Source organism: Myxocyprinus asiaticus, chromosome 8 (genome assembly GCF_019703515.2).
Source record: "Myxocyprinus asiaticus isolate MX2 ecotype Aquarium Trade chromosome 8, UBuf_Myxa_2, whole genome shotgun sequence".
NCBI lineage: Eukaryota > Metazoa > Chordata > Actinopteri > Cypriniformes > Catostomidae > Myxocyprinus > Myxocyprinus asiaticus.
This window is the reverse complement of record NC_059351.1, coordinates 49,078,828-49,091,602: the sequence shown is the minus strand read 5'-3', so window position 1 is coordinate 49,091,602 and position 12,775 is coordinate 49,078,828. Positions and strand designations below refer to the sequence as shown.

General features: G+C 36.6%; 1 protein-coding gene across 1 annotated transcript; it reads right to left on the bottom strand.

The window, feature by feature from the left end:
* Positions 1-364: 364 nt before the first annotated feature.
* Positions 365-4,114, bottom strand: dand5 (DAN domain family, member 5). Its single transcript, XM_051704341.1, has 2 exons — positions 3,632-4,114; positions 365-1,509 (listed from the first exon to the last, which is right to left on the bottom strand). The coding sequence occupies exons 1-2, from the start codon at positions 4,112-4,114 to the stop codon at positions 1,234-1,236; spliced, it is 759 nt and encodes a 252-aa protein (XP_051560301.1). The 3' UTR covers positions 365-1,233.
* Positions 4,115-12,775: the final 8,661 nt, after the last annotated feature.

Here is a 12,775-nt window from a genome sequence, read left to right as displayed (position 1 = left end):
ACCATTTTGAAGTCTCCTATGACCTCCCAGCTGTACTCATCATACTTCCAGGCGTCCAGCAATGTCTTGATGCTGTTGTAATCCTCTTTGAGGTGCACCGAGTGAGCCAGGGGAAGAGACGGGTACTTGCTACCATTATGGACCAGCACGGCTTTGAATATTACTTTAGTATAAATACATGTTAAGTTGGATTCGTATGTTGTTTTTTTCTGACTGTATGTGAACGAAAAGACATGCATTCGCCCGTTTTCTCATTGGAAATAGGTAAATTTCAAAATATCACTGTCCTGGTCACAAAAGCAAAGTTTGTGGGGAATAATAGCCATTTTCTATATTTTTAAGGCATAAGCAATTAGGAAATAAAACTTACTACCCAGGAACAAAAAATAAATAAACAAAATTGTTACACAGTGTTACTGGAGGGTTACCTCCCCCCATCTCCCCCACAATCTACGCCCATGACGATATTCCTTTTATGTGAAAATGTTGGGTGGCATGCCACTACAATTGAAATGAGGTGGCTCAAAGTTCAGAAGTCAAACTTTAATAATGTAACCACTGAATGTATTTTATCGTCATTGTCATTTAAACAAAACCAAAGAAAAAGCACTGAAACATGTTTTGCTTTTATAAATCTTTTCTTCATTTCTTAAACATGCACAAAACCTTTTTTCCATAGTATGAATATTACTTTTGCTGATATATTGTACAGAACCCCCCACCCCCTGAAAATTGAGAACTTAAGCATGATATGCCCCTATAGGTTGACTTAAATATACATCAACAAAGACAGCCTCATCTGCAATGTTAAACCGGCTTTATAGAGTCAATTATAAATTTGGCATCTCAGTGTCAAAAAGTGGCCCAATTTACCCGAATTCAACCTGTTCTTTAGAGCAACAATCATTTGCTTACAACAGCGACATTCACTGGTAGAACAAAGCAATGACATAAAAGAACAGTGAGTTCATCTTTAGGAACAACATCGTCATCATTAGCCTACACTAAACAACAAAAATACCGCTGGAGTATCAGACGGCAGTTTACAGAAAGTTCCCGGAATTTCCAGGTTCTCGTGTTTAATTTAGTAAATACATTCCGCATGAACCGAATCTTATTTCGGCCACTTGTCAGACACGTAAGACTTGCATCACAAATCGCTCACACCACCACTGAGGGACTGAATAGGAAAAATAGGCCTATCTGTAATAAATGAGATCTTTAACATGGCTGTCATAATTGAATCATTTCTGTGTTGTGAACTTTGAGCTCCACGCCTCCAGTCTCGCATTTGCACTCCTCAACGATCATGACGCGCCTCTCACGCGCCTCCGTCCCGCAGCGGAGCGGCACGACCACAGAGCGCGTTTTAACGGGGCCGCATCGCGTGCAGTGCGCTTCCCGCTGTCCACGAGACGCTCCACTGGATGGGACGAACATGGAGCTGCACTGACCAAAGCAGAGATTATTGTGAACGATCACCGTCTCACAGCCGTCCTCCGTTATGCGCTGTGAACAGAAAGTCGTTTTGAAAATATGTCTCATTAAATTATTGAAAAATAAAATAATTAAGCATAAATAATAAAATAATAATGGAATAATTCAGCTGAACATTTTTATAAAGAGAAACTTGTGACCATCTATGACTCAAAAATATATGTCAGCTTTTCTTTTTTTCTTTCTTTTTCTTTATTTTGTTGAAGAAATGAGAATTTCAATTGCATAATACATTTATATCCAACTGAAATGAGTACTCTAATATTTAAATATTTATTCTACACAATGGGTGTGACATTTCCTGTATATAAAACATATTTAATCAACGAATAGCTAATGCTAACTTTTACAGTATGTGTTTTTTTCTTTTTATTTGTTCTTTCCCTGTGTTTATAACCTCTTGCTAGATTATGTACAAATTGTGATAAATGGCAGTATGGAAGAAATAAAATTAATATTAATAATAATAATAATCTTAAGATTACACATTTTAATTTTATAACAATATTCAATCAAACAGAATAGAGTAATCTTTAATAAAATAAAATAAAATGACTAACTATTTTAAGTTTTATTAATTATTTTAGTTAAATATTACAGAATTCAGTTTGATGGAATTTTGTTATGAAATTTAAATGGGTAAATCTTAAAAATAGACAAATATTTTTGTGTTGCTATTTTGCATTTGTTCGATAGATAGATGGATGGACAGACAGACAGACAGACTGACAGATAGATAGATAGATAGATAGATAGATAGATAGATAGATAGATAGATAGATAGATAGATAGAAAAGACAGACAGACAGATAGATAGATAGATAGACAGACAGACAGACAGACAGATAGATAGATATATAGACAGACAGACAGACAGACAGACAGACAGACAGATAGATAGATAGATAGATAGATAGATAGATAGATGACAAACAGACAGTTAGATAGACAGACAGACAGACAGACAGTTAGATAGATAGATAACTAGACAGACAGACAGTTAGATAGATAGATAGATAGATAGATAGATAGATAGATAGATAGACAGACAGACAGACAGACAGACAGACAGATGGATAGATAGATAGATAGATGACAGACAGACAGACAGACAGTTAGATAGATAGATAAATAGATAGATAGACAGACAGACAGACAGACAGACAGATAGATAGATAGATAGATAGATAGATAGATAGATAGATAGATAGATAGATAGACAGAGCGACAGACAGACAGACAGACAGATAGATAGACAGAGCGACAGAGCGACAGACAGACAGACAGACAGATAGACAGATAGATAGATAAATAGATAGATAGATAGATAGATAGCTAGATAGATAGATAGATAGATAGATAGATAGATAAGTAGACAGACAGACAGACAGACAGACAGATAGATAGATAGATAGACAGAGCGACAGACAGACAGACAGACAGACAGATAGACAGAGCGACAGAGCGACAGACAGACAGATAGATAGATAGATAGATAGATAGATAGATAGATAGATAGATAGATAGATAGATAGATAGATAGATAGATAGAGCAGACAGACAGACAGACAGATAGATAGATAGATAGATAGACAGAGCGACAGACAGACAGACAGACAGACAGACAGATAGATAAGATAGATAGATAGATAGATAGATAATATAAAAAGTTATTATATATATATATATATATATATATATATATATATATACAAAACTATGTCATAATTACTTATGAAGTTTTTCAAGAAGTTAAATCGAGAAGTTACAGTCTTTTTTTATAATTTTATTAATTTTATTAATTTCATTAATTTTATTTTATTTATTTGTAAAGTTTTTCAGTAGGGGTTGTCAACCCTGTTATCAAGATTCTGTTCTGTATAGCCTAATTAATAATAAAAGGGTATTTGTAGAAATATTATTACATTTTCTAATTACGAAGCACGAGTTTCATATAACGCAGATAGGCCTCATCATTCTACAAAGTTATTTTACAGAATTACACAATTAAAATAGTTTCAGTTGCTGAAGAAAATAATTTTCACGGTTATCTTATGCATGCAGAAGCAGTTTATATATGAAAAGGACCAGGCTTTTGTGAGAAAAGCTGCTTACAGTAAAAACAGATTCCTACCTGGGTGAAGGGCACGGCGCCACAGCTCTGTTTGCTCATGTCTTTAGGATTGATATGAAGTGCCACAGCTTCTTTGGCTCGCTCGCTTTTGTGCGTCACCTTCTGCCACACCTCGAGACCCTGTTTCTTTCTCGCGTCGTCGGAGCTGCTCGCGCTCAGGTGAGGCAGCAGGGCAGCAGGTTTATTATGGGCAAGGGCCGAAGGTCCAGGACGCCCGAGGGCCAAAAAAGCAGGAAACGCGCTGCGACTGGGTGGGGGTCTTAACGGCACATGATTGCCAAAGGCACCGGCTGCCCGTCTCAGAAAATGAGGGCTTAGTTTGACCACTCTGACAGATCCCCGAATAGGTTCGTCTGGTCCATTCCCGGATGATTCGAAGTCTTTTCCCACATGCCGGTGAAAGTCCCGTAATGCGATGCGGGGAAAAGCGCCACCCAAAGTGCCCAGTGCCAAAACAATGAAAAGGCTAAACGGAGAGGTCATTTTGAACAATTTGAGAGAATTTCTCCTTTAGTTTATCTAAAAATCAATCGTTTCCCTGTCGCTCAAGAAAGAAAGAAAAAATTAAAAAAAATAAAAATCGCCAAATTAAGTCGCTTCTTGAATTCGCGGTTCAAGGTACCGTATTGGTCACCTTGCTGTCGTTGTGGACGTGAAACCAGAACTGACCCCTATATACTCTCAATGGGTTCTTTCAAGGCTGGTCCAATAATCCTCATTATTGTTTTATTAGATGGGCGCACATATTGTACCTGCCTGAGACATGAGAAGCCGCAGGAAGACTCTCAGATGAAATTGTTTTCACAACAGGTGAGTTTTCGTGCGGTAGTGCCAAGTGCACCTCTCATCTCATCTCTTCATTGTGGGAACTGCTTTGCTCCAATATAGTTTTCACATTAACACTTTAACACTGAAGTTTCCCAAACTATAGCCGTGCAATCAGCTATAAATATATATATATATATATATATATATATATATATATATATATATGCACTGTTACAATTTCGACTTATTCGTGCCGATGAAGCAGTGCAACTTCAAGAGAAAATAAAAAGTAGTTTTGAGAAGAAAACGAACAATTTATCGAAAGACTGCGAACAATGAAAAGCGATTATGCACAATAATCACTTACTTATGTGTTTATGGCTTAATAAAATTGTTTCTTTCTCACGGAGTTCAAACAGTCAGATTAAAGAGCTGAGGTGCTAAGTGTTATTCAGAAACCGGAACATGACAAGTAGCCAAGATTTCATATTTACGACCTTCTTAAAGAATAGCCCTTTCAGACTTTCCCAAGGGAACAAGCAGAATTTATTTTTTATGTGTGTTGGAAAGTCAAAAGATCCAAAGCCCCTTTTATAAATCTTCTCTCTAGTCTCCAGACTTGAATCTGAATTTCCATAAACGTCCATTCATTGGCTGAATTTGATTTTAGACCAAACAATAATGTGCATTACAAATAACTCATAGGTCTAATTTGTGGCGAATATCTAACTATAACATTTAAATCTAATATATATATATTTATATATAGTTCTATATATCCAAAGTTTATAAGGTGTAGCCATAATGTTCCTAGTCTACAGACTTGAACTTGAATTTCTATAAACTTCCATTCATTTGCTGAATTTCATTTTAGACTACTCAACATAATGTGTATTACAAATAAATAATACATACTCAAAAATATTTCAAAATGTACGCATTTCAATTTCATAACACAATTTTATCAAGTTAAATTGAGTAATCTTTAACTAAATAAAATACGTTTTATTAATAAAATATTGTTAAAAATTACACAATTACATTTGATGTAATTTTGCTATGAAATTTAAATGTGTAAATCTTAAAAATAGACTAAAATAGTTTTTGAGTGTTCCCAATTTTAGGCATTAGTAGATTCAACTACAACATTTACATGTCAAAAATTCCAAATACCAAAATATTCCAATATAATTGGAAAATCTCAATGAAAATATCCTATATTTTATTAACTTTGTTTTGGTAATATAAATCAAAGTTAAAAACATTTTAATCAGAGTAAACTAAATTTAAATGACTATAATATAAAACAGCTATTGTGCTTTCAGTGTCCAGCAGGTGGAGGCAAAGGCAATAGTGTCTCACACAACCCCTCTGTATGGCGGAAGTTTATTTGTTATCTTGGCCTGTCCTTGCAGAGGAGGCCCCTCTTGGCTTGAATAGATATTCTCTGTTGTCCCAGGAAGGATTGAGGATGCTTGGATTCTCCAGTGGCTTCATTCTCTGATATCTGATTGAGTGCTGCAGTCTAAAAGTGACAGTCAAAATGGTTGATGGTATACAGATGTAAACACATACATAAAAGCACTAAAAAGTTAAACACACTCTCACTAACCATGCTGCGCCAGGCATTTGTGATGTGTTTTTCATCCTTGTCATGCCTTGTGACATCTGATTTGGCTTTTTGAGAACTGGAAAGAGAGAGACATGATAAAGCAAAATAATGTCAGCAGTACCATCAATATGCAGGAAGGCCTGTGTACTCTTAAAGGTGCACTTATTAAGTAAAAAAGATTTACACATAAAGACATGAATAGTACTTTTGAGAAATGATGTACACTCACGTGAGATGAAGACTTAAGTCATATCAGTGACCCAATGAAAGCTGTTAATTTTACACTGAGCGGGTCGCAACATATAACAACCTGTGTCATGCAATTGACTGAGCTACTACTACTACTTATAATAACATTAATAACCACATGTTTATTTTCACCAGTGTTCAAATATAAAAGTGCATGAAAACAAAACAAGCAAACCAAACAATATGACAACAAACACAATATACATACTACAGACAACAACGGAGCCAAAGTCAACAGTACAGTTCAGAGTGATCATTTGGATCAGCAGGAGTGTGCACCACCAGTCAGTCCAAACAGAATAAGTGCAAGTGGAAAGAAAAAATGAACAAACAAGAGGTTGCTGGAGTGATAAAAACAAACCGCAATGACCCGCAGCTCTCACACTGCAGATCACGAATATGCCATGACATCAAGCACCGAGCGGTGTGCGAATTCAAGACGGTCACAGTCACCAGAGCGCTCGCAGCAGTCTGGACACTGTGCAGTGCGCAACAACAAGCAAAAAATCTTCTGGATTGAATCCAAGAAGCTCCATCCATTATGGGTAGTATGAGACAGAGATAACCAGCTTCTGTGTGAAGCGGCAGCAGCTAGCAAACAAACTTAAAGCATCCATGACAATAGGTGTCAGTATAGAGCCCAAACCCACTGGTAGCTACTATAGGGATGAATAAGAGGCAGCTATAGATACAAACTTATGTAGTGCATCTTTAAGCGTGCAAAGAAGTACTAGTGAATTTAACCAAGTTTGAATTTCTTGTAATAGTTTTGCTCTGTCTACTGTATGCACACACTGGACTCACTCTATTGCCGATAAACTCAGTTTGGATGCCATACTGCTTTTTCTACTGCAGTTAGAGAGAACGCTTCTAGGTGGAGATGGTAACCTAAATCAGAAAAAACAAACAAAACAAAACAAAAAAAAAACACAGTTACACTAATGACAGACATAACTATTGTCCCTACTTCTTCAGACTGGGTGTTTAAGAGATAAAGTAGAACTCTGCAATGGCCACAAGACTAGTCACACAGATAAATGGGGACAAGGAGCATTATACATAATTGTATATATATAATGCACCGCTGGGTCACAGATACTCTGCCCATTACACAATCAAAAAGGTTTCTACTCAGAGACAATGTGTTCAGAACAGGCGACACAGGAAAACAGTGTGGTGAATGTTGATTCTAGCACTGACTGACATACATTTGTAACCCACTGTGTGATATCACTGAGAAACTCTTTAAAAAATGCTTAAAGGTATACATATACATACATATATATATATATATATATATATATATATATATATATATATATATATATATATATATACAGTATATATACACACACACACACACACTGGCGGCCAAAAGTTTGGAATAATGTACAGATTTTGCTGTTTAAGAAGGTAATTGGTACTTTAATTCACCAAAGTGGCATTCAACTGATCACAAAATATAGTCAGGACATTACTGATGTAAAAAACAGCACCATCACTATTTGAAAAAATCATTTTTGATCAAATCTAGACAGCAGCCATCACTCCAACACCTTATCCTTGAGGAATCATGCTAAATTGAATAATTTGGTACTAGAAAATCACTTTCCATTATATCAAACACAGTTGAAAGCTATTTGGTTCATTAAATGAATCTTAACATTGTCTTTGTGTTTGTTTTTGAGTTGCCACAGTATGCAATAGACTGGCATGTCTTAAGGTCAATATTAGGTCAAAAATGGCAAAAAAGAAACAGCTTTCTCTAGAAACTCATCAGTCAATCATTGTTTTGAGGAATGAAGGCTATACAATGCTTGAAATTGCCAAAAAAACTGAAGATTTCATACAAAGGTGTACACAACAGTCTTCAAAGACAAAGGACAACTGGCTCTAACAAGGACAGAAAGAGATGTGGAAGAACAGATGTACAACTAAACAAGAGGATAAGTACATCAGAGTCTCTAGTTTGAGAAATAGACGCCTCACATGTCCTCAGCTGACAGCTTCATTGAATTCTACCCGCTCAACACCAGTTTCATGTACAACAGTAAAGAGAAGACTCAGGGGTGCAGGCCTTATGGGAAGAATTGCAAAGAAAAAGCCACTTTTGAAACAGAAAAACAAAAAGAAAAGGTTCGAGTGGGCAAAGAAACACAGACATTGGACAACAGATAATTGGAAAAGAGTGTTCTGGATCTTAACCCCATTGAGCTTTTGTGGGATCAGTTAGACTGTAAGGTGCATGAGAAGTGCCCGACAAGACAGCCACATCTATGGCAAGTGCTACAGGAAGTGTGGGGTGAAATGTCACCTGAGTATCTGGACAAACTGACAGCTAGAATGTCAATGTTCTGCAAAGCTGTCATTGCTGCACGTGGAGGATTTTTTTATGAGAACTCTTTGAAGAAGTTTAAGAAGTTCTGAACACTTTTTTCAAATTGTAATAGTAATTTTTCACATTATTAATGTCCTGACTGTACATTGTGATCAGTTGAATGCCAGTTTGGTGAATAAAAGTAACAATTTCTTTCCATAAGAGCAAAATCTGTCAATTATTCCAAAGTTTTGGCCGCCAGTGTGTGTGTGTGTGTGTGTGTGTGTGTGTGTGTGTGTGTGTGTGTGTGTGTGTGTGTGTGTATATACCTTTAAGCATTTTTTAAAGAGTTTCTCAGTGATATCACACAGTGGGTTACAAATGTATGTCAGTCAGTGCTAGAATCAACACTCACCACACTGTTTTCCTGTGTCGCCTGTTCTGAACATATTATCTCTGAGTAGAAACCTTTTTGATTGTGTAATGGGTAGAGTATCTGTGACCCAGCGGTGCAACTGCTGTCGGTATTGTGCCGGAGAGAGCAAATGCAGAAGAGGATTTAGAGAACAGAAGAGGAGAGATGCTGACCTTAGCACATGCACACACAACACAAACACATGCATGCCTGATAAAACACATGCGATATCCGTTTCCAGTGTGATTCTGCTAAGTTGTAGCTTTACAGTACTCCGCCTGATTTGGCTATCCTGAAAATTCTGATCGGTCAAAGATTAGACTTTTTACTTTACAACCAAATCAAAGAGCTAGAACTTTGTTCTCTAGCTCCATGAGGAATCACTAAGACCACATTTTCACTTCGGTTTCGACTTCAAGGCAGGTTTTGATAATGTAAGAACACACAAAATAACATATTATGATCTGTTCACTACACTGATCTTTGCAAAAGTAAGCTTAGATAGCAAAGATTGTTTGCCTGAAAACTGGGCCTGGTGGAATACATGTGCATTTCAGACTGAGTTTGCACAGAAGGAAAATGTGCTTTTAAGGTTAACTGTTCTTTATTAGCAGTGGTGAGCATTAGTACACCATGAGAAAGCTGTATGTGTGATTGTGGTTGGTTTGGCAGTTCTCAGAATCTCATCGGAGCGATGAGAGCGAAAACCAAGTGTTCCTAGGAATGTGTTTTTCTTGTCAATGTGTGTGTGTGTGTGTGTGTGTGTGTGCACTCTCCCTTGTTCCTCTGAAGGCTGTAGCACATTTATTTATCAGCTGACCACAAACCACAGAGCACACATTATGTTCAAGTATTGGTCTGTGTGAGTGTGTATGCATGTGTCTATCTCATGGGGGGGAAACGAGGCGAGGTTTATAGACACATTTCTTGGAACTCATTGAATCTGGGACTTGTGGAGAGAAAAGTGAGACAGCTCTTCATCATTCAGTTAAATAATCATTGAACAATCAGATCAGTTGAAATCAGCCTCTTCCAGTTAGCATGTATCCAGTTAACCCAGCTCACAAGACATGCAAAAATCTGTCAACACACACAAGACTCCCACAGCTTTCCCTGATTCTCTAAGATTTTCACATTATCTGTATGTAATTTCTAACCTGCAACCCATACGACTGTGCAACGCCATAACAAACATGCCATAAACAGTTACTATAAACACATAGCCAACTAGTGAATGAGTCAAAGTGAGTGTTTTTAGATGAGTAAAAGCTTTTAGAGATGAATATGAGTACATGGAGTGCTTCGCAATCAACATATGTGGTCTGAAAATATTCTTATTGTGAATGAGATTATCACCGAAGCAAGTATTAAGAAATATTCACTGTTCACATTACTTTGATTTGTTTTTTTATTTATTTATTTTTTATTTAAGGCAATATAAGAGCGAGCAGTGACGGAGAGTCACCACTAGGGTGCGCTGCTGAGCTGAGATGTGTTTCACACAAACACTCCCGCCAAAAACTTCCACAGTTTTCACTATTAAATTGAAAAGCCTTTCACCAGTGTTAGGCCTTTTGATATTGAATATCATATCACAAGGACTGTTTTTGAGACAAGAAAATAAACAAGCATTTCTATCGGTGAAACGTTATGAACGGTCTTACTCATCATCTCATAGAGTGAATCCCTCACCACAAATTTCCTCACAACTCATGGAGCAATCTGTGAGAGGTAGAGGGATGAATCATACAGGTAAAAGAAATATTCCGGTTCAATACTAGTTAAGCTCAATCGACAGCATTTGTGGCATAAAGTTGATTACCACAAAAAAAATAATTTCAACTCTCCCTCCTGGGAGCCAGTCTGTAAACGTTAAAATACTCACTATTTCAAACGTATAGCCACAAGACATAAACAATATGTGTGTTAACATGATTTTAGTGTGATAAAATCACGTACTAACCTTTCCGGTTAAAGTTATATCACATTTTACAACTTTGTTGCCATGACCATGTAGCTAACACTGTAAACGATCATAAAAATGAGGATTTAAACAAATTCACAGCTCAAATTACACACAAGGTGTATCCAAAGAATTAATGTAAGTGCTTTTATAAAATTAGGAGCTTCATGATCTTTAAACTTTTCAAAATTTGGACCCATTCACCCCCATAGCAAGTGCCTCACTGTAATCTCCTTTTTACATTTTTTTTATTTGATTTGATTTTTTTTAAAGGAGGGACGAGTCAAAGTAATTTTTTGTGGTGATCAACATTATGCCACAAATGCTGTCGATTAAGCTTACCTTTTCTTAAACCAAGAATTTTCCTAAGTTCAATGTTCTTCATCACTTTTTTAACTTTAAATAACCCTCTCGGACCACAAATGAAACATTAGGGTAAACAATATAAGGGTCCTTCGAAACATCTATGAAAACTGCGAGTAGAGCGATGCTTTCTTGTATTTCCTTCTCATGAAAACAAAAATAGGTCGACAAAGACGATCCCTGTGTGCTGTGAAAGAAAAGGAAGGATAAATTTACTAAATGACTTCATTTGGTGACCACAGTGATCCATTGGTTTAGTCACACCAAACAATTACATACCTGATGGGTTATGTGTGCGATGTGAGAATAACACATAAGCTAGTGTGTGGTTTTGCTATTTTGGCAAACATGTGTTATATTAGTGAGAAGAACTCTGAAAAAGGGAGTCTCTTGACCTCCCATGTCTCTAGAGATATGTACAATGTTCTAGTTTTTTATTTTATTTTGCGTGGTGTTGCGAGCCATTATGTAGACATGTAGCTTAAAACAGCTGCCTAGTTAAACACACACGCTCTACATCACCGTTTTTACACAGTGTGATTTAAGAGTGGTTTTTATACAAGTAAATATCTTACCCCTGGATAAATGGGTCTTTCTAATGGGTGTGAGCTAAATCTGAAAACCTCCCTTCTGGGGACATCCACGTTTGAAAAAAAAAAAATTTCATAAATAAAATTTTGTGTTTGTTTTTATTCTAAAAATGCAGAAATGTTTCTTTTAGGGGTAGGGTTAGGGTTTGGGTTGGGATTAGTCTTTTGTAATTATAATTAGGTTTATATAAAAACAATATAAGTCTATAGTATGTCCTTTATTAGACATCGTATGTGTGTGGATTTGGGCATGGGTGTGTCTGAGTGTTTGGACATGAGTATTACACTTTCTCTCCACTCACGTGTTTAACTGCTGTCCAACCCCGCCAGACTAGACAGTCTGAAAGGTGTCTAGTTGAAGCTACACCTGTTTGTCTGTAAACAACCTTTAACAACGCTGACTCTTTGTGTACCTGTCTGTCTGTCAGTCAGCAATTACTTCAAAAATTCACAGCTTCAATTTCAGCCAAATATTTGCTAAGCCACACGTTTCCAACTCACACACACATCCTTCAACTTGCCTTTCCTTACAGTCTCTCTCTCTCTCTCTCTCTCTCTCTCTCTCTCTCTCTCTCTCAGTCTCTCTTATCAGTAAGCTCTTGAGTACAGTCTCATTTTTACAGTCTGTTTGCTTGACGGCTCTTATCAGTGCTGTAGACAGGAGTAAACAGACTGTAACTGTCTTTATGTGATGGAATCAGACACAACAACCATTAAGTGTCTGACTCTTTACATGCACAGCAATACACTGATAACTATCAACAATGAGCTTTATTTAAAAAAAAAAAAAAAACCTGACAATGTTGACATTATATTTGAATCATCAAGTATTTCTCTGCCTTTGATGTCAAAACGTAAACAGGCATG